The sequence below is a fragment of the Mastigoproctus giganteus genome, unplaced genomic scaffold (assembly GCF_048544385.1).
Source record: "Mastigoproctus giganteus isolate SK-2022 unplaced genomic scaffold, ASM4854438v1 scaffold_16, whole genome shotgun sequence".
In the NCBI taxonomy this organism is placed as follows: domain Eukaryota; kingdom Metazoa; phylum Arthropoda; class Arachnida; order Uropygi; family Thelyphonidae; genus Mastigoproctus; species Mastigoproctus giganteus.
Window position 1 is genome coordinate 548,046 of NW_028328293.1, and position 23,910 is coordinate 571,955.

A 23,910-nucleotide genomic window follows, 5' to 3' on the forward strand; every position below is an offset into this window, starting at 1 on the left:
GACATCTATTGTAATTTGTGCATTTGATGAATATGCTTTAAGTGAAGAACTCCTCGATATCATATCCACTAAAGGACCACATTTTGATCCCTTGTAGGGGTTAAAGGGACTATAAACCCCCTCCCCCATGATCAAAATAATGTGGTTTTTTTTTTTTTTTTTTTCTTACTGCTACATAATGATTACAGCTTAATGATTCATTCCCTGGAACGTTGCTTTTGCCACCACTAACTGCTTTAATCTCTCCCCCTAGAAAATCCTGGGATCACCCCTGTTTGTTGGCAAGATATAAATAAACCATTCATATAAGCAGTTAATGAAGAATCGCTTCCCTTTGCACAAACTCACAGCCATTGCACCAGATATGTGTCCATATGAATTGACCTGACAAGAGCTTTCCCAAAACCGCCACCGAGCAAGGCATGGACTTTATAAGGCCTCTGAATGAGATATATTGTACCATGTTGCCAGGATTGCATGCCATCAATCTGTAATAGCCCATATTACAGATTGATGCCATGGACTGTCAATCCATATAATCCCGGAGATGTTCTCTGGGATTCATGTCCACTGAATTCAGCAGCCAAGGAAGCACCTGGAAGTCTTTTCCATTTGAAAAATCACTCTCAGACAATACCGGCAATGTAGCAAGGTGCATTATCCTGTTGGAACACACCTGGGCAAACTGGGAAGACATTTACCATGAAGGGATGTACCTAATCAGCCACAGTGGATATGCAGTTTTTAGCATTTGGAGTCTGACCTAGAGATATTAGGGCTCTAAAAGATTCACAGAAAATATTCCCCATACCAAACACTGCTGCCATCTGCCTATTTCTATTGGACCAGGACATTGCACCAATTCCTCTATGCAGTTTACTCCAGCTATCATCCACATGGCATATTACGAAACACGATTCATTGGTAAAGGTAACTTTCTGCCATTTGCCAATGGTCCAGTGACTCCTTTCAGATGAAAACTTTAGGGGTCGTTAGTGATGAGTGGCCGAAAGCATAGGTACCTTGACTGGGTGCCTCTTCCAGAGGTCCATAGGGAGGAGGAGGATTCATTGGATCATGGTCTTGAAAACAGTTCTAGTTATCCATATGAATTAATTTGCTGGGGATTTCAGGAACTGCTGGAGGTTATGAAACAAGTAAATACATGAGATGTGTTGTTAGAGTAACTAAGAGTAAGAACAGGTGCATGTATACTTGCATGTACACCAATGCTAGGAGTATAGTAAACAAATTTGATGAATTTGTTTACTTTGATGAGTACAATGAAGTGCTGGTGCTTGGATATCCCAACAATATCCAAGGTGGATATTGTTGGGATATCAGAGACTTGGTGCCATTCAGATATAAGGGATGCAGAATTGGAATTTGGGGAGTAAATGTGTACAGAAAGGATAGGAAGGGAGGAGAGGTTATGCTATTAGTTAAGGAAACATAAAATCTAAACAAGTGCATCCAGTTGACCTAGATGGACAGTACAATGTTGAGTCAATTTGGTGTAACAAGCGCTGGGAAAGCAAAAATTGAGGGTAGGAGTTTGTTGTAGGCCTAATAACTGATGAGTACAATGGACAGTTATACAGAGAAGTAGAGTGGGCCAGTAAATCAGATTGTCTTATAATGGGGGATTTTAACTTCCCAGATATAGACTGGAACTTGTGGATTGGTCACTCACACACTAGCAAGGCTTTTGTGGATTTATCGGATGATTAATTTCACAGCAGCATGTTAGAGAGACAAAAAGAGGGAGTAACATTCTTGATCTGATTATCAGCAGTGATTATTCATGCATTAAGAATTTACAGATAAAGGAACCACTAGGTAGCACCGATCACAGTGTACTGATGTGGGATTTACCATCAGGGGTAAAGGGAAGGGTTTTTGCTTTCGTAAAGGCGACTATAGTAGTCTCATAGATTTTTTAGGTTCTATACAGTGGGACCAACTGATGATGCTACCAATGGCAAATTCTAAATGGCAAGCATTCAAGGAAGTAATTTTGGAAGCTACTAGGCTTTTTGTTCTAACTTAGAAACACTCGTCTAGGTTTAGGCCCAAATGGATGTCTGATGAACTAATCAGACTCATGACAGAGAAAAAGAATGCATTGGATGCACATAAATTTTCAGGCGACATAGAAGCTTATTATAGATACAAGCTAGTCTGTAATCAAGTCACAAAGGATGTTACACAAGCGGAAGCGGATTATGAAAAATCTTTGGCAAAGTATGCAAAGAAAAACAGCAGAGAGTTCTTTACTTCTATAAACTCTAAAAGAAAGGGGATGAATCAGATTAGTCCACTCGATATCAATGGTTTGACTGTAGATAATCATTCTCAGGGTACCACCATAGCCAGGTGGGCAGGAGCAGCAGTGCATAGCACAGGCTTCTTGATTAGACTGGGTTTTGAGCCCGTGACCACCAAATACAGAGGATGCGGAAAGGTCAGGGAATGACCACTGCATATCCCCGGAGCATTATGGCCTTAGTTGCTAATGCTCCTAAAAAAAAAACCAAAAAACAAACAAAACAAAAAATTATTTTCAGATAGCTGCCGAACTAAATGAGTATTTTGCATCTACATTCACACATGAGGAGTTATTCAAGGATGAGAGGGCCAGATGTTTATCAAACTCTAACAGGGAGTTAAATGATTTTTTAATTACGGAGAGCAAAGTGGAGTAGAAATTGTTGAAGTTGAACATAAGAAAGGCACCTGGGGTAGATGAGTTCTATCCAGTTATATTGAAGGTAGTGGCAAAGGACATAAGCAAACCTTTAGCCATAATCATGAGAATATCTTTGGATCAGGAGAAGTCCCCACACACTGGAGATGTGCAAATGTATCTCCAATTCACAAAGGGAAAACAAAGGGTGACACGAGTATTTACAGACCTGTTAGTTTGACTTCTCTTCCATGGAAAATAATGGAGTCACTGGTTAAAGACGCATTGCAAGATTGTCTAGACAAGACAGCAGTGATAATTCAGACACAGCAATGGTTTGCCAAGGGGAAGTCTTGTCTGGACCAGTTTGATTGGATAGCTTGATGTGGTCACAAAGGAATTGGATGCAAAAAATAACTTTGATATCATATACTTGGATTTCAGGAAAGCTTTTGATACTGTTGCACATGGGAGACTACTGTACAAATTGGAGTGAAGGTTGGCAGGGTTGTTACAGGATGGGCTGGCATTAAGGGCAAGTTGCTACATTGGATAAATGGATGGTTGAGTGGGAGAAGACAGAGACTGGTAATCGGTTTATACTGCTTTATGTGGACTAATGTTATTAGTGATGTCCCTTGGGGTTCAGTGTTGGGCCCATTGTTGTTTTGTATATTTATCAATGATATTGATGAAGCTATATCAAGCTTATAATGTCAAAGTTTACAGATGATACGAAGGTTGGCAGGGTTGTTAATAACAGTAATGACAGTATGCTGCTGTAACAGGATCTGGAAAAGTTGGGCAGATGGGCCGAGAAGTGGAAACTGAAGTTTAACATTGACAAATGCAAAGTACTGCATATGGGGGAATCAGACTGTTAGATAAGAAGAGAAACACATGGATTAGGCAACAAACTCAAGTAAAGGACATTCTTATCAAAACTAAAGAACTAAAATGGTCTTGGGCAGGACACATAGCTCGAAGACATGATGACAGATGGACTAAGAAAATAACAGAATGGTATCCAAGAGGAGCTAGAAGAAAACCTGGAAGACAAAGGCGGAGATGGATAGATGAAATTCAGGAGTTTGTGGGTAGTAAATGGATGTCCAGTGCTCAAAACAGAAGGAACTGGAAAGTTGCTGGAGAGGCCTTCATCCTGCAGTGGATTGAAAATGGCTGATGATGATGATGAACCCCAAAGAAATGTAGCAACTGGGTGGTGTTACGCTCAGGGTCGTGAAGAATGAAAGAGACCTGGGGTAATTGTGTAGTCAGGTATGAAGTTCTCTGAGCAGTGCAAATAGGTTGCTAGAGTAGGTCATGGAGTCTTGTCAATGATATACAGGAATTTTCAAGCAGGGATAAGGTGATTATCCCCTTGTGTAAGGCAATGGTTAGGCCATGCCTTGAGTACTGCGTACAGGTCTGGAAGCCTCATTTCAGGAAGGATACAGAGTTGCTAGAACGAGTACAGAGAAGGGCACAAGACTGGTTAAGGGAACAAAGGGGTGTTCATGTAGAAAGGCTTAAGTACTGCAAATCGCTGCTTCTGGAGACTAGGCACCTGAGAGGCGATCTGATCGAGGCCTTGAATGGATTGATTAGGTTCAATGCTAATGGGATTCTTCTTCAGATAACAAACCTGATGGGGCATAGATTCAAATATATGTGCGGAAGTTTGCCTTTAGCCAGGGGGTAGTTGATTGCTGGAACAAACTTCCATATGTTGTGGAAGTTGATGGCTTAAATAAATTCAAGGCAGAACTAAACAAACATTTAGGATGAATGGATCGGTGAAATGGGAAGGGTTTATTTTATTTTATTTTATTTTTTTTTTTTTGTAGCTGATGCTGTATAAGCTTGCTTTCATGTATCATGTGCTTCTTGTTAATGCTGATGTTAGAGAAGCAATAAGAGGAAGCAATACTTTTGATCTAATTATAAGCAACGACTCTTTATGCATTAAGAACTATAGGTTCTTAATGCATCTTAATGCAAAAGATTATCTGGGTGGCAGTGATTATAGTGTGCTGATGTGCGATTAATTAAAAAATATAACTACTGTCAAGGTTAAGGCAAAGTGCTTTTGCTTTTGTAAGAGTAATCTCAAATTGTTTTTAAATTTTATACAGTGGGACCAAATAAGGATGTTAACAACAGCAAATTCTAAATGGAAAGCATTCAGGGGAGTAATCATAGAAGCTACTAGGCTTTTCATACCAACTAAGATCTAGTTTCATATCAGCTAAGATCTTAGACCTAAATGGATGTTAGATGAACTGATTAGACGTGTGGCAGAGAAAAAAAATGTATGGTATGCATATAAATTAGCAGGTGATACAAAAGCCTGTGGTATATATAAATTAGTCTGTAATCAAGTCAGAAAGGAGGGTTGGCAAGCCAAGGCAGATTATGAGAAGTCTCTGGCAAAGAACAGGAGCAAAGACTTGTACGCTTATATTAACAGTAGAAGGAAGGGGTTGAATCACAACCCCTTCCAAAATGGGTATGATTCAACATTCAGTAAGATTCCATTCATATCAATTTAAGTGTTTTAGGCCTTAAACACTTAAAATAATTGAAGTGTTTAAGGGCTTAACTTCAATGTGTCATGAAATCACATTTATGGACAAAAGGTTTTAAAATGCATCATGCAAAGTGTACATAAACTGATGAATAGTTTGCATATTTTGAAATTTTGCTGTTGGCCATATTATTTTCTTTAATTATATTAAATTCACTTGTGTATTGTTTTTTAGCCAAAGGAAGTACATCCTTGTATATTTATCAATGATATTGATGAAGCTATATCAAGCTTATAATGTCAAAGTTTACAGATGATACGAAGGTTGGCAGGGTTGTTAATAACAGTAATGACATTATGTTGCTGTAACAGGATCTGGAAAAGTTTACCATTTAATTTATTTACCATTTAATATGTTACCCATTTTGTCCATTAGCAGAAAAATGGTAAAAATAAATAAACAAATAAAAAATATGTGAAATTAAATTTGCATTCAGTCAAAATACTTCTTTAATAGTTATTTCATTTATTTATTTTTTCGGTTATTGTGCTTAATATTAAAAAATTATAAAAAAAAAAAAAAAAAAACCGGGTTAATTTTATTTTTGGCGACATATAACATGGGTGTTAAATCTAACCCTGACACTATCATTATATCGAGGTTGCATTGTGTTTCAAATGTCATTATGCTATAGAATAAATGTAAACATGCATTTAAGTTTCTATACTGTTGTTAAATTTATCTTCCAATATAACTATTCTAGTAAATGTCCATATGCCAAAAGATCGAGTAACTGGACAACATCAAGGATATGGATTTGTTGAATTCATGGGGGAAGAGGATGCTGATTATGCAATTAAAATTATGAACATGATAAAGCTCTATGGAAAACCAATTAGAGTGAATAAGGTAAAAAATGTCTATTTCTTCTTATGTGACAATATGAACTGATTTTATATATGTGTTTTAAAATTGTTTTTTACAGATTTTAGTATTCTTATGCTCTCTCCTAATTATCAAAACCTAAGGAGTGTAATATGAATTTTATTTAAATTGTCGATAGCTGTATGGCGCAAAATTTCACCTCTGGTTAAAAAATACCTTTCCTATGTAAAAACAAATACTACTCCTGCTTGAAACTTTGACAACTTTTCATTATCATTGTTTCCTTTCTTCCCTGCTGACCCATCTCTTTGCCTGGTGAGGCATGGGCCTGCCTCACTGACCACCTGGGGTTACCTTCTCTATTGTTCCTATACTTCTGCCTTTCAACCCACCAGTCTTCAGCCTCTCCCCCACTCTACCTGTATACCATATCCATGGCAGGAGGAGGTAACTTTTCTTCGTCTCCCCCACCTGCCATCCAAACTTCCCTCTGGTGTGGCATGCATATGCCACACTGCCTAGCAGGGGTTATCTCCTCTATCAACCCCTTACTTCTATTTCTGCCCCCCCCCAAGTCTTCACCCTCCCCCCCACTATTATCTTTCTTCTGGCATATAGCCCACACGTCTAAATTTAATAACAAAATTTTGCCCGACCTATTAAGCCTTTTAACACATCTCTCTAGCATTCGACCCCAACCCCAGGGATTTCCTAACAGCAATCTCATTAAGAATTAACATCAAATGCCTGGAATTTTTTTTTTTTTTTTTTAAGGCCTAGCCACTGAAATCCCAGGAAACTAGGTGGCAGGACCTGCCAGAGCAATTTGTTGTGATTCTGGACACACATGGCGAGGTATGGGCAAGGTTGGACCCCATTAGGGCCTGGCAGCTAATAAGCCAGACAAACAATGGGGACAATACATCACACTGCACAGACATGGCCTACACACTTTCAAGTCTCTGGCTGGACAGCGTACTATCCTCAATACAGCAAACACACATAGAGATGGGAGAAATCCCAGGTGCCATCTGACACGAACATACCTTATATACCTTATGTATTATATATCATTATGAGGTTTGAGATGCTTGTGTAATAACAGTGCACTAAAAGTTTGTGCACTCATTGCATATTAAAACACTGCAAAAGGGTGTAGTAATGCTTTTATAACTTCTTGCATTGATTTTATATATTAAGTGTAATTTCACTGTTTGAGGAACTGGGACCCAGTTGAAAGCGTGCAAAATTATGCCTTTGGAAGATGTAGATGAAGCAGTTTTTAAGTGGATGACATTGATTCGAGATCAAAACGTGCCGACATCAGAAAAGGCTATGGAGTACACATCTTTTCTGGGGCATAAAACATTCCAAGCTAGTTCTGGTTGGCTGTACAAATTTAAAAAATAACACAAAGTTATTTCTGATGAAAGTGGAGTTGCAATCAAAAAAGACTACCAATTGGAAAGAAACAGTCTTGAAAAAATTTATGGAGGGCTATGAGCCCAAAGACATATTTAACGTCGATGAAACATCTATTTTTTAGATGTTTGCCTAATTTACGATCTGCAGATTTACTTAGCAAGTGCAGATCAGTGTAGGAAAAAAGTCATGAGTTAGGGTTATATTTGAAAGTATCTGCAATTCTGCCCAGACATGATAGGAGGAGTATGTGATCAGAGCCGTGTCAACCCTTTTGAACACTGGTGAGCTTACCTATATTCATTTTTCTACCATGAGTGCAATAGACTTTTCAATCTGCTCGAACTCCATATGTACCAATACGGAGTGGTCTGTTCTTGAAAATCCACAAAATAGTGATCATCTACCAATTCTCTGCAAGCTGCAAACACGTGTAAACTTCCCTTTGCCAGGTTGCTCCAATTGGAAATTTCATAGGGCAATTTAATAGGGCCTGGAATGAATACTCTTCAAATGTTCAGTTAGATGATGGAATAATCCAACTCTAGCCCATAGATTATGTCACACAACATATAACTAATCAAATATTACAAGCTGCCAACTCTATAATACCAAAATCCTTGCCTGGGAAATGCAAACACAGTAATTACTGGTGGAATCCGGATTGTACATACGCTAAAAAGGAAAAAAATAGGGCTTGGAATTTGTTTCGCAAATTCCCCACAACCAGTAAACTAATTGGTTTTAAAAGAATGAAAGCCAAGTTCTGCCAAATAAGATGGAAAACAAAAAAAAAAAGATGCATGGATTAGCTTTTCCTCTAGTATAAACAAGGACACAGATATCAGACTCATCTGGAAGAAAATACAAACACTTAATGGCAAATATGTGCAGTCCCTGGCTTCAATATTGAACTGAAAAGGAAAGAAGTCGTCCTCTCTGGCAGAAATTGCAAATGCCTTAGCCGAATCATTTGCCAGTACATCTTGCGTATCCACCTACAACCCAATCTTTCACCAAATTAAAGAATCTTCAGAGCAGCATAAGATCAATTTTTCTACTCGAGGTTCACACCCGTACAACCAGCCATTCGCATTAACAGATTTTTTAGGGGCCGCTCAATAAAACATCCAGTAGTGCTGCTGGTCCACATGGGATCTACTATGTCATGATAAGCAAACTAAACAACAGAACAAAAAGAACATTGTTAAAATATTACAATCGAATATTTCTAGAAAATACTTATCCAAACTCCTGGTATCACTCAATTATACTAGCCTTCCCAAAGCCAGGAAAGGATCGCAGCTTTCCGCATAACTACAGCCGATTTCACTGACCAGATGTATAGGCAAAGTCCTGGAAAAAATGGTTCACAGGCGGCTAACATGGTTCTTGGAAAATAACAACTTACTAAATACCAATCAGTAAAGGTTTCGAAAGAACCGTTCCACGTTAGATGTAATGATAAAAGCAGAAGCAAACATCCGAAATGCCTTCATAAGGGGATCAACATGATCAATCTCGATATTAGCAATAGCATTAGTAGAGGCATTTGATGCAAGAAAGCAAGCTTATGCAGCATCAGCCAAAAAAAAAAAAAAAAAACACTTCCACTTCACCCCTCTGTTCGTTCAAAATACCTGTCCAGCTGAGCCTTAAAACTTATTTAGGCTATCAACTTCCACGACAAGGGATGGAAGTCTGTTCCACCAACCAACCACCTGCTGGCTAAAGGCAAATTTCCGCACATCTATCCTACATCTGTCTTTCCTCAATTTGAATTTATGCCCTCTCAGGTGATTATTCTGAGCGAGAGGAAGAATCCCATCAGCATTGAGCATGCTCAAACCATTCAATGCTTTATACACCTCTATCAGATCACCTCGCTGGTGCCTAGTCTCCAGACACTGTAATTTGCAAAACTTAAGCCTTTCTTTGTAAGAGCACCCCCTTTGTTCCATTCACTAATCTTGTTGCCCTCTCTGTACTCGTTCCAGCAGCTCTACATCCTTCTTCAAATGAGGCCTCCAGACCTGTATACAGTACTCTAGGTGTGGCCTGACCATTGCCTTATACAAGGGAATAATCACCTCCTTATCCCTGCTAGAAAAATTCCTATATATCATTGACAATACACCATGAGCTACTCTTGCAGCCCGTCTGCACTGCTCAGAGACTTCATATCTGCCTGCACAACCACCCCCAGGTCCCTTTCATTCTCTACCACTGTCCAGTGTAGTACCACAGAGTTGATTACGTTGTCTGGGGTTGCTGTTTCCCATGTGTAGTACTTTACATTTGTCAATGTTAAACTTCATTTGCCACCTCTCAGCCCATCTGCTCAACCTTTCCAGATCCTGTTGCAGCAGCATAGTGTCAGTAGTGTCCTTGACAACCCTGCCTACCTTTGTATCGTCTGCAAACTTCAACATTAAGCTTGATATACCATCATCAATATCATTTTATGAATACAGAAAACAATAATGGACCCAACACTGAGCCCTGAGGGACTCCACTAATAACATTAGTCCACGACGAGCAGTGTCCATTGATTACCACTCTCTGTCTTCTCCCCCTCAGACATCCCTTTATCCACAGCAGCAATTTGCCTCCAATGTCACACTGCTCCAATGTACTGCTAACAAGGAGAAAAAAAAATTTATACCTTTATTATTATATTACTGATGCATATTTTTGAAAATAACATCATTACAGTATTTGTTTTGTGGGGTGGAATGATATTGCAAAATGATTTTTTTTAGATGCATAATATCTTTATATTTATATATTGCATATATTTTATATACAGTAATACCCCGACTTACGCGAACTCTGTGTTATGTGGTTCTTGATTTTTTCGTTTGGCAACACTGCCGCCCACTATCTTCAAGGTCGTTTTTCATATGCTATCGATATACGGTGCGATGGCGGAGAGTAAGAGCGAAAGATGAACAAAATTCAACTTTGCTGCCGCATGAGCTGCACACAAGAATTTGCATTCCAACTGTCATATTTATATGTGTACGTTCTAATTCTTGCTCAACTTTTGTCGGAAATTACATCGTTTTCACGAAGAAAAAACTTTCCAGGCTTTAAGGTTTCCAAAGACCGATTGACAGTGATGGTTGGTGGGAATGCAGCTGGTGACTGCAAGTTAAAACCCCCTCTTAATCTATCGCTCCGAAAACCCAAGAGTTTTAAAAAATATATCTAAAATTAGCTTACCAGTGATTTGGAAGTCAAATCACAAAGCTTGGGTGAGAGCTTCCGTTTTTGAGGACTGGTTTGGTCACCACTTCATATCCGAAGTCGAACATTATTGCGAGTCTAAACAGATTCCATTTAAAGTGATGCTTCTTATTGACAATGCACCCGGTCACCCTCCTGCCACCCTAATTAATTTCGACCCACGTGTGACAGTTGTTTTTGCCTCCAAACACAACCAGCTTGCTTCAACCGACGGACCAGGAAGTCATCAAAACATTCAAATCCTACTACACGAGGCGTTCGTTTGCACGTCTGAATGAAGCTATGAGACAAAATACTGAGATATCTGTTAAAGACTTTTGGACCCAATTCAATGTTTTAGATGCCGTAAGAATTATTGAAGAATCTTGGATGAAATTCACAAAAAAACATTGAATGGTGTCTGGAAGAAACTTTGTCCATTTTTTTTCAAAAACACGACGAAAACAATTCCAGAAACTGATCATGTCGCTCATGTGATAGAAGAAGTTGTTAATCTTGCCAGGCAATTAGATTTGGAAGTCAATGGTGATGATGTCAACGAGCTGTTGAATTCACATAGTCAGGAGCTGACAATGAATGAGCTCATAGCGATGTGTGACCAAAACATCACTGAAGTATCCGACACTCAGACCCAGTTCCACCAGAAAAGCACATGACAATTGCAAGCTTGACAGAAGGGCTCAGCTCAATTGAAAAGGGCTTAAAAATTTTAGAAAACATAGACTCCAACGAAGAACGCGTTATAGCTACAAAGCAAGGAATAAAAAAATTATTAGCTTGCTACGAAGAAATTCTACGTGAAAAAAGAAGGCGCTGTGTCGTCAGATGAATTCGTTAGATTTTATGAAGCCATCGACATCGAAATAACTTTTTTACATAACTCATTTATTTTTTTAATACATATTTTGTATTAATATGCATAAAGAACTGCAATTTTATTAAATATTTTCTTCTAAACTAGTGTAGCTCTAGAGACTAAACCCATGTTTAGTCTCTAGAGCTAAGTTCCGGTCAACCCTTCCCTATCTCTTCCATCATGCAGTATGATTGATGACTTTTGAGGTTATGATGAACGTCGTGGCGAGATCCAATATTCCTTACATTTCGAGGGTACAGCTCTTAAACGGTTTTCGCAGGCCGGCCACTAGTTAGTACACCGGACCGAACCTATTGGTAACTCTCTAGGAGGGTTCCAGATCAGCTAGTGTATAATCTTGCTACCTCTACTCTGCCAGATAGTGACTGGAGGGAGTCTGAGTAGTGTGTATGCGGGGAGCATTGTCGAGGCCACATTATGTCAAGGATCTGGGTATATTCTTACCACATGTACGCCATATCCAAAAATTTCATTACTTCAAACAGCATGTCCCACCCACTTTTTCTTACTGTTGAATACACCATGAATTGTCAAACTAATAGAACAAGCTTATCTGCGAAAAGATCTAAACGTCCCAAGGACTTCCTAATTCATTTCACAAATATACGTGGTCTCAATTCTAATCTCAACGATGTCCATTTCCACTTGCCGTCTGCCAAACCACATGTACTTTTTCTGACAGAATCTCAGTTATCGGTTGATTCAACCACTGCTCATCTCAGATGCCCAAATTATTCGCTATATGACTCCTTTCGGCTCAAAGGTGGTACTTGTGCATATGTCCATTCTGATATTCCCTGTCAGAGACTTGGCAATTTGGAATCTCCTCTCTTTGATCTTCTCTGGCTTAAAATCTCTCTACCTCATTGTGTCAAATTCATCTGTTGTCTCTACCGTTCTCCCAACTCCACTAATCACTTGGAGCTCTTTGACTTCCTCTCGTTGCAACTTGACTTTCTTCAGTCCAACTTTCCTAACAGTGAGGTGATTTTCCTTTGGTGATTTTAATGTTCACAACTCCAGCTGGCTTCCGTTTTCTAGTCACACCGACCCAGCAGGTCGAGATGCTGAGGCTTTTGCAATTACTAATGACCTAGCACAGATTGGTCATTTACTTACAAGAATACCGGACAATCCGAATCATACAGCCAATACACTTGATCTTTTTCTCACAAACAACCCTTCTAAGTACATGGTCGAAGTGAGAGGTCCTTTAGGCACTTCAGATCACAACTTGGTGATTGTCTCTTCTCCAATGGAACCTTTATCTCATGGCTATTCCCAACCTTGTGTTGTTTGGCATTACAAGAATGCAAAATGGGATGACCTGCGAGACTTCTTTTCTTCTTTTCCTTGGTCGGATTACTGTTTCAAAACTCCTGATGTCAACGTTTGCTCAGATCGTGTCAGTGAAATTATTCTTGCAGGAATGGAATCCTTTATCCCACACTCCACTTTAAAATCTCGTCCTTTATCTAAACCTTGGTTTTCCAATAAATGTGCTAAGGCTGTTCAAGAGAAGAATGTTGCATATCGTAATTGGCTTGTTTCTGATTCTTCAGTTTCATTTTCTGCCTACACCAAAGCTCGCAACAATTGTAAAGCAGTTATTAATCAGTCCAAACTAGAGTTTGAACAGGCTAAGAGTAGAAAACTTGCTTATTGCCCTAATGGTAGCCGAGTATTCTGGTCTCTTGCCAAAGCTATTGGCCGCAACTTTTGCCCATCTCTGCTTCCACCTCTGTCCAAACCAGATGGTTCTGTTGTCACTTCAGCCAAGGATAAAGCTGACCTGCTAGCATTCAACTTTTCTTCCAGCTCATGTATTAATGAACTTGGTAAAACACCTCCCACCATTCCCAATACGGTCCATTCAATGCTTCCTGTGGTCTTCCGTCAAAAGGATATCAGAAGGATTTGATGAATCTTGATGCTAAGAAAGCTCCAGGTCCTGATGGTATTTCTCCACTTGTTCTCAAAATCTGTGCTCCTGAACTTACTCCTATTCTTTGCCGGCTTTTTTCACTTTCTTATTCCAAAGGTGTTTTCCCTTCTGCTTGGAAATTTGCTCATATCCAGCCAGTTCCTAAAAAGGGTGACAAATCCCTCCCATCCAATTATCGTCCCATTGCAATTACTTCTACTCTTTCTAAAGTAATGGAGAAATCAATTAACCGCCAACTCTTAAACTACCTAGAAACCTTCCGTCTGATCAACAATCACCAGTATGGATTCCATCAGTGTCGATCCACTGGTGATATCCTGGCTTATGTTACCCATTTATGGGCTACTTCAATGGAAAGGTTTGGTGAAACACAAGTAGTTGCTCTTGACATCTCAAAGGCTTTTGATCGTGTTTGGCATAAAGGTCTTCTAAATAAGTCAAACTTCTCTAAATCTGTGCTCCTGAACTTACTCCTATTCTTTGCCGCCTTTTTTCACTTTCTTATTCCAAGGTGTTTTCCCTTCTGCTTGGAAATTTGCTCATATCCAGCCTGTTCCTAAAAAGGGTGACAAATCCCTCCCATCCAGTTATCGTCCCATTGCAATTACTTCTACTCTTTCTAAAGTAATGGAGAAATCAATTATCCGCCAACTCTTAAACTACCTAGAAACCTTCCGTCTGATCAACGATCACCAGTATGGATTCCGTCAGTGTCGATCCACTGGTGATATCCTGGCTTATGTTACCCATTTATGGACTACTTCAATGGAAAGGTTCGGTGAAACACAAGTAGTTGCTCTTGACATCTCAAAGGCTTTTGATCATGTTTGGCATAAAGGTCTTCTAAACAAGCTTCCATCTTATGGTTTGCCAACTGTTTTTAGTAATTGGTTATTCAGTTTTCTCTCTGATCGCTCACTGAGGATGATGGTAGATGGCTCTCTGTCTTCTAACTTCTCCACTAATGCCGGTTTCCCCCAAGATTCAGTTCTTTCCCCCACTCTTTTCCTCTTGTATATCAATGACCTTCTTCCATTGACTGGAAATCCTATCCATAGTTTTGCCGATGATAGCACATTGCATTCAACTTTCCGTTTTGAGAAATCTTGTCCTGCTCAATCAGCCTCAATTTCTGCTACCAATTCTGCTACCAAATCTGCTACCAATTCCTTAAATGCCGATCTTCAGGTAATTCTCCAGTGGGGCAAAGACAACTTAGTTGATTTCAACCCTTCTAAAACTCAGTCTTGTCTTATATCTCGCAAAAAGGATTCTTCTGCTCCTATGCTTATCTTTAGTGACACTCAAATTTCTAGGCAAAAGGATATAACTCTTTTGGGATTACCCTGACTTCTAATCTCTCTTGGCACAAGCACATTACAAATATTGCTTCCTCTGCATCTAAAAAACTTGGTTTTCTCTTTCGCTCTCGGCGTTACTTTTCTTCCAAACAGCTGCACACTCTGTATAAATCGCAAATTCCGCCCTCCCATGGAATATTGTTCCAACATTTGGGGTCATCATCATCAGCCATTTTCAATCCACTGCAGGATGAAGGCCTCTCCAGCAACTTTCCAGTTCCTTCTGTTTTGAGCACTGGCCATCCATTTACTACTCAAAAACTCATGAATTTCATCTATCCATCTCCGCCTGTGTCTTCCAGGTTTTCTTCTAGCTCCTCTTGGGTACCATTCTGTTATTTTCTTAGTCCATCTGTCATTATGTCTTCGAGCTATGTGTCCTGCCCAAGACCATTTTAGTTCTTTAGTTTTGATAAGAATGTCCTTTACTTGAGTTTGCTGCCTAATCCATGTGTTTCTCTTCTTATCTAACAGTCTGATTCCCAATATAATTCGTTCCATTCTTCACTGTGTAGTTCTTAGCTTCTCTTCCATTCTTTTGGTGAGTGCCCAAGTTTCACTTCCATAAGTCATGGTGGGGGAGTATACATTGATTCATTATTTTACGTTTCAGACAAACTGGGATATTGCTCTTCAGTATGTGACTATATTTCCTGAATGCTATCCATCCAAAATTTATTCTTCTCTTGACTTCCAGCCATTTATCATTATTACAGCTAATAACTTGTCCCAGATAAGTATATGACTCCACCTTTTCAATTACTGTTTCTCCAATCATTATTTCCCTTTCCGTGGCATACTTGTTCATCATTACTTTTGTTTTAGCCATATTCATCTTTAGTCCAAAATCCTTACTAACTGTGCATAACTGATTAAGATTTTCCTCTAATTCTTTAGGATCGTGGCTTATGACCACATTCTTTGGGATCGTGGCTTATGACCACAATGTCATCTGCAAATCGTAAATGGGTTAGGTACTCTCCATTCACATTGACTCCTTTCTGTGACCAGTCTAATCTTCTGAAAGCTTCCACAAGGGCAGCAGTAAGCAACTTTGGAGATATTGTGTCTCCTTGTCAAACTCCTTTCTCGAATTTAAATTTGCTACTGTCTTTGTCTAATAAAGGAGGTAGGATTCTCATATATTTTCTTCAAAATCATAATATATGGAGTATCTATGCCTTGTCTTTCCAGTGCCCGAAACATTGCCTTATGCTGTATGGAGTCAAATGCCTTTTCATAATCCACGAATGCCAGGCATAATGGTGTTTTATATTCATTTGCTTTCTCCATTAGCTGTGATATTACGTGAAGGTGATCCATAGTTGAGAATCCTGTCCTAAAACCAGCTTGCTCTTTCGGTTGATTCTCATCAAGTATTCTTTCTAATCTGTTAGTAATGACCCTTGTGAACAACTTGTAGATATGGGATAACAAGCTAATTGGTCTATAATTTGCAATTTCTGATTTATCTCCTTTCTTATGCAGCAAAACTATGATTGCATTATTCCACTGCATAGGCATCACACCTTTTCTAATGCACTTTGTGAAGAGCCTTGCCAGTTTTTGTGTTATGTCTCTTCCTCCCAATTTTAACAACTCTACAGTAACTTCATCTTCCCCCGGGGCTTTCCGATTCTTCATTTTCTTCAATGCATGTTCTACCTCATCAGGAAGAATATCGGGTATGTCGTATGTGTTGCTACTTTGCAATCCAACTTCCCCACTGCTGGTATCATTCCATCGCTCCTTGTATAATTCTCTATAGTAGTCTTCTGCTATTTGAATTATACCTTCTCTGCTGTTTATAAGTACACCGTCGCTATTCTTCAGTTTCAGTATCATTTGTCTTTCTGTGTTCCTGCTCATGGCTGCTGATTTAAATCCTTTGTTTTCCCTTAATGCTTGTTCTACTTTTCTTGTGTTAAATCTTCTTATGTCCTCTCTGAGTCTCTTTCTAGTGGCTTTGCATAACTCAGTATACTCAATTTTCTCCCTGTCAGTGTTTTTCTTGCTCTTCATTTGTCGTCTTCGGTTCATCATGACAAGTGTTTCTTGACTAATTTTTTCTTCTTTGGATTTCTGTTTCCCTATAGGTTTCTTGGGCTTTATCACTTTCAGAAAGTTGTAATATTCCTCGTCGATATCTTGGTCCTGAGCAGTCTGCAGAAGCTCAACCTTGTTCTTAAGTTCCAGGACATACTGCTTTTTCTCCTCCTCTGTTATTTCAAAGACCTTTGTATTATTTACTCGAGTCAGTTTTTTCCTTTCCTACATCTATATCAAGTGTAAATCTTACCATTCTGTGATCGCTTCCAACATTTACCTTATTCAGGACGGTAACATCATTCACAATATATCTTCTGTTAGTGAGGATGAAGTCGATTTCATTAGTTATTAATCCATTCGGACTCTTCCATGTCCACTTTCTGTTCACCCTTTTCTTGAAAAAAGTGTTCGTTACTGACATTCCTTGAGATTCTGCAAATTCCACAAGTCTTTCACCTCTTTTATTTCTTTCACCAATTCCAAAATTTCCTATAGTTCCTCTTTCTGCGCTGTTTTGCCTTTTTCCAACCTTAGCATTGAAGTCCCCCATAATAATAGTGTAGTGGGTTTTCTGCTCATCTAGAAGACTCTCAATTTCAATGTACATTTCTTCAACCTCTTCATCATCATGGCTCGATGTTGGTGCATAAATCATTATAATCTTTAGCTTGTACCTCTTAGAAATCTTGAGTATTAGTCTTGACACCCTTGGTGATGTACTTTTGAATTCCAAAATGTTGTTTTTAAAATCTTTATGGACCAGAAACCCAACTCCACCTTCACTCCTTTCACTGTTTCCATTGGTGTACAGCAGATTTCCACTTGATAAACTTATAAGTGATTCATTTCTTCTTCTTGTTTCAGCCAAACCGATGATATTCCAATTCACATTTTCTAATTCCTTTTCCAGCTCTAATATCATGTCTTCATCGATGAGTGATCATACGTTATAACAGGCCAAGTTCAATTTCCGTGCATGGCAGCCTGGTCGTACCCAGAGATTCTTAGCACCCTCTGCCTCCACTCTGATCCTCACGCTGCCGTAAGAGGGAGAGTGAAAGCTGCTGGGGACTGAGGGCCATTTGTATTGTTGTGCTCTCATTGCTGGAGGGTTTGGTCTTTTCCTCTTCATGCTGACCAGGTGTCTTGAAGAGAACCACTCTGCACGTTCGTTGCCACCTAAGTGACGTAACAGGGCTTACCATCGAGAAGGTGTGTGGTGCCCCCAAAACCTCTCTCAGGCTTCTTGATTCCATTCAGAAGAGGGCATTTAGGTTAATTAATGACTCATCTCTAACAGAGTCTCTCCACTCGCTTTCTCATAGACGCACTGTTTCTGTTGCATGCCTCTTTTACAGATACTTCCACTGTACAGATACTTCTACAGGCACTGTTCTTCTGAATTGGCTTCTATAATTCCTGCTCTCTCTTTCAAAACAGTCTGGACACGTGCAGCCACCAGCCAACATCCATTTACTGTCCAACTTCAAACCCACAGAACCAACTTTTCATCTTCCTCATTTATTCATTCAACTGCCGTTTTCTGGAACAACCTTCCTTCATACGTATTTCCTGAAAATTACAATCTACAGAAGTTCAAGTCCAATGTCAACAAATATCGTCTTTCGTCTTCTCAACCTCCAACCGAAGCACGGTACTAAGTACTATAGGTTCTAATACCTCTCGTGTTTGGGGTTCACATAAAAAAAAAAAAAAAAAGTGTTTTTGTTAGTCCTTGGTCCCAATTAAACAAAATTTATATGTATTTATATGCAAAGTTGTACCCCGACTTACGCGAATTCGACTTAAGCGATTTGGGTCGGACCCACCTATCGTGTAACTTCGGGGTATTACTGTATTGCTTATCTAAAATGGAAATAACCATTTAGAGTTATTATTTCCATTATGAACATACTAACTTATAATAATGTACAAAATAAAATGATGCAGAAAATATTGTCAATGAAAAAAAAGAAAGAAAAGAAAAACATAACTGAAAATTTAGTCTAACCTAGATTTTATCATATAGGGTATTCACATATTACATAATCTGGTTTTTAAATATTTGAATCAATTTTTGTCTCTGGGGAACTTTCATCTCTCTCTAGCAACATCTCTAATGTGAGGTTAACCCAAGCCTTGAAATCACGAAGTTGGTCTGTTCACTGCTAATACCAGTATCACCAACACAGAAATGCATGCAATTTTAAAATGCATATAACCTTGCAAGCTTTACTCTTTTATTGCAAATTCTTTACTTTTTAATATCCTTGCTCTTCCCCATTTTATTATTATTAAAAATTACAATGCACTAGTAAAGTGCATTGAAGATATTAGTGATCTTTAAAAGTGTTGTAGAGTTTCAGCCAATAAATTTAGAGAATAATGATTGTACTTACTAGCTGTACTGTCAGAAAAAAAAGTAGTGCTTTAAATATTTCAGAAAATACTTTACCTGAAGCTTTGATTTGCATTGCATGATCATTCTCTCACGACTTTTAGTTTATTATCTAAGAAGTTTTATCTTTGTATTGCTTATAAAGAACTAGAGAGAAAAAAATCGTGAGAAATATAAAAGTTTTCTATTGCAGTTATGAATGTATTTAGTTTTGTGGTGCTGTTATTAACCAGAAGGGAAAACAAAATCACAAATTACATTAATTGTTTTTATTTTTCTTATTACTTCCTTTTACTTATAGTACTCTACTTCTCTGAATACTATTCTTTAATATGCTTTACTAGAAGATTCTTACCTTATATTGTGTGTGTGTGTGTGTTATTAAAACCCCAAACACGAAAGGTATCAAAACCTATAATACTTAGTACCGTGCATGGGTTGAAGGAGAAGTATGGGGGGAGGGGGATATGTGTGTTGCAGAATGAATTTGTATCATTACTTCATTCCTTGCATTTTAATCTTGTTTTTGGTGGTCTTTTTTATATATGTACATATCTTTATATTAAAGTATGTATATATATATGTGTCTGTATATACATTTAAATAATAATCATATTACACATAATAAACATAAACACGTGTGTATTTTTTATTTATTGATTAGGCTTCTGCTCATCAGAAGAATTTAGATGTAGGGGCTAACATATTTATTGGAAATCTTGATCCCGAGGTTGATGAAAAATTGTTATATGACACCTTTAGTGCTTTCGGTGTCATTTTGCAAACCCCAAAAGTAAGTAAATTGTATATGAATATATTGTATATTTACATATTTATTTAAATAATTGAATATATTGCAGGGTTTGCCAAAGTGTGGTCTGCAGCCTGGTACCGGTCCATCAAAAAAAATAATAATAATAAATAAAATACCATTCCGCGAACGACTTATTTGAACTTTACCTGCATAAAACTATAAGAAAATTTCCTGAAAAAATGAAAATGTAATAAAATACCAAATATGTAGTTATACTAAAAATAAATTTAATGCTTTTATAATTTATTAAGGTGTCCTACTTATGTAATATTTTTGGTTTCTTTAAATGCCTTAAATTTAAATTTACAAGGTATTGATATAAATATTTTTAAAGTTCAGGAAAAAGTAGAAGCAGCTACGAAGAAAATTCATCTGTGGGTACTTTGAGTTGAAAAGGGGATTATAATTTTCTTTCTAGTTTAACTAAATTACAAAAAGAGTATGTTCGAAGCGACATTCCGGCTGAGATTTCTATAGCAATTAAAGAACACCTCTTGGAATTGAAATCAAACTTTCAAGAGTATTTTCCTCCAATTGACAGCAGTAAAATGTGGATTCGAAACTCATGTACTTTTAATGTGGCATGTGGAAGAATTCTTATTGAAAATATATTAATATATAGCTGTAGGTGGGTTGCAGAAAAAAAAAAAAAAATCTGCAAACACCGGTTCGCACTTGAAAAAAGTTTGGGAAACCCAGATAAATTGTATATTCAAAAAAGATTTACATTTTTTTATTTATCATATATTTCTATGTTTTAATGAATGATTAAATGTTGAAACTAATGATAAACTAATATTTTTCTTATTTTGCTAATGGATTTATGGTATTCATAAGGCTTTTATAGTTTTATGGCAAGTTTTATTTTCATCTAAATTTTAGTCATTTGTATTTTTATTATTTCTTTTATTTTATTTTACATTTTTTAGATATGTCTGTGCATTGTTGTTCTATATTTAGAAGAACCCCTGTTAACATCTCTGCTTATGTGTAGTGCAAAGAATGTTAACCCTGAGTCAGGCAAACAAAAATGCGGATAAGTTTTGTGTCTGACTTAAAATTCGAAAAATTAGTAAAAAATAATTCAAAATTGTTAATTTTTTTGATTCCACCTATATTTTCAATCATTTCTGTACACAAATGTGAAAAATCCATATTCTCTATTAAAACGTATATTATTAATTAGTTTTTTAAAATTAAAATTCTCTTTAGACTTGTCAGACGATGTATCATTGTTGCAAAGCCAGAGAGCATTACTGATTAGAAGAAAATGCACAGTAGTAAGGAGAGTGTGCTATCAGTAACTGAACATAACATGTCAGACTACAAATGCATGTAATCGAGTTTAATTTAATTATGAAGTTTTCCTAATTATGTGATAAGTAAAAGACATTTTTGGAACTTTTTGTGGAGAATTCAAATGAAACATTTCCAAAAAACATCTATTAGGTGAGTTTCAGACAGATTAGACAAATAACAAGTTGCTGATTATTGTGGGGGTTGAATTGACTCTGTGCAATTAATTATGCTCAGGATATGCTTTCAGTTTCTATATTTTGGAGTATTGGTGCACACCTGCAATGAACCTGATTTAGTAAGGTGTTTCTGACAGTGGGTTGTCTCTTATTTTTTCATGAGTTTAATTTTCTTCTAGTTTTTTGACAAGTTTTTTTATTTTTCAAATTCAAATCTGTGTTTTTTCCTCTCTCCAGCTCTGCTGCATTTGAAAGCAAGCTTATAAAGCATCAACAAAAAGAAAAACAAATAAACAAATTCCCCATTACCTGTCCATTCCCCTTCAACAATTTGTCTAGTTTTTCCTTGAATTTATTCAAACTGCCCACCCACCTCCACAACAACAGACGAAAGTTTGTTCCAACAGTCAAATACCTGCTGGTTTACAGCAAACTTCCACACATCTCTCTCAGGCAACCATAATTCCTCAATTTGATTTTATGTACCCTCCCCTCATGTGCATAGTCTGAGCAAGAGAAAGTATCCTATTGGCATTGAGCTTGCTCAGTCCTTTCAAAGCTTTAAGCATTTCAATTAGATCAACTCACAGGTGCGGCACCTAGTCTTAGATGCTGCAGTTTGCAGAACTGAAATCTTTCTTGGTAAGACCACCATTTTGTTCCTTTCACTAATCTCATTGCCCTTCTCTGCCTGCATATGCTGTTTTAGGGATGCATCAACATGAAGCGCCGCTTTATGTAAATAGCAGACAGTTATTTGGTTTTTTTTAGTAGCATTAGCAACTAAGGCCATATTGCTCCGGGGATATGTGGTGATCATTCCCTGACCTTTCCGCATCTTCCATATTTAGTGGTCATGGGCTCGAACCCCGGTCTACTCAAGAAGCATGTGCTACGCACTGCTGCTCCTGCCCACCTGGCTACGGAGGTGCCACGGCAGACAGTGACCAACGGCTGCTTGGAGGATTTCTTGGATTTTCTGGCTTCAAAAACCGTGGACCTCACATTCAAGTTGTGTGCAGATGAAAACATTTAGTATTATTCAAGTAAGCTTATTAGTTTTAGTTGTTTTTAGCTCCTGCTGGTTTTTTAATGCATTTAAATAATAAATAAATAAATAAATTTTCTGTTTATACTCTGGGACGACCAAACGGTCAGAGGAGTTCACAAGATAGACAGAATACAAGAAACAGCACCGTATTCAGCAGTCACAGGCTTGAACCCTGGTCACTCAAGGCAAGGCGAGGCACATGTACTTATGCACCCGCGTGCCTGACCACTAGGCTACGGCGGCCTTTTACGTGCAGTACGATTGTTACAGAGGTAGCGATCATATAATTGCAGATTGTGATATTGCAATGCCTCAAAATACCAAAAATTGGGATAAATCTGTTGATCAAAATAGCTGGATACATGTTGTTTATGAGGGGAAATGTGAATTTCAGCTTAGATTAAACATATACAGTCAGTCCTCGTATAACACATGTTTACATTACACGAATTCGGTCATACACGATTTATAAATAGGGGAACGATATCTTATATAACACGAACCGAATTTGCTTATGCACGATTCGCCTTTGTGTTTACAAGAAATGGCAGTTGAACGCAGAATCACCCCAACCGAATGCAACACGATAGGAATGAAGAGAAGATTCCGAAAATGTATTTATATCAGTGAAGGGGAAACACATTTCACCATAATAACATAAAAACCAACACAATTCCAACTATCGGTATAATCGCAAATGCAATTAGATCGACTTCACTACCAGTTTATAACTGATTCCACTAGCAGAATCGCAACTGGAAATTGTTTTTATTGTTTTATGTTAGTAACCCCTAGAAATGTGCTTTAGTAAAATGTGAGGTGTTAATAGTGGCCTTTACGGTGTTGTTTATTCAGTTGCTACACGTGCGCAGCTTTGTTTATGTGTATCAAGCGTGCCTCCTCATTTTGTAATTGTGCTTTATTCCATAAAAATGAATAAAATACTTAAAAGGTGTGAAAAGGAAGCGCCCTGGTGAAGACACTGCAGATTCAGAGAGAAAAAGAAAAGCAATATCGATAAACAGAGGCGGACTGGGTCAAAAATTCTTACCCGGGAAAATTTGTAGTGGCCTCATACTAGTGTTTATGGCCAAAATCACACCGGCCACTGGGGTTTCCCCGGTAAGGCTTATGGCCAGTCCGCCACTGTCGATAGCGAAAAAATAT

General features: G+C 37.9%; 1 protein-coding gene across 1 annotated transcript in view; it reads left to right on the forward strand.

The window, feature by feature from the left end:
* Positions 1-23,910, forward strand: part of Spx (Spliceosomal protein on the X) — a 232,782-nt gene that overhangs the window by 69,401 nt on the left and 139,471 nt on the right. The window contains exons 3-4 of the mRNA XM_090389423.1: positions 5,981-6,126; positions 20,068-20,196. Coding sequence (XP_090245549.1) covers positions 5,981-6,126; positions 20,068-20,196 — 275 coding nt within the window. The remainder of the gene's footprint in view (positions 1-5,980; positions 6,127-20,067; positions 20,197-23,910) is intronic.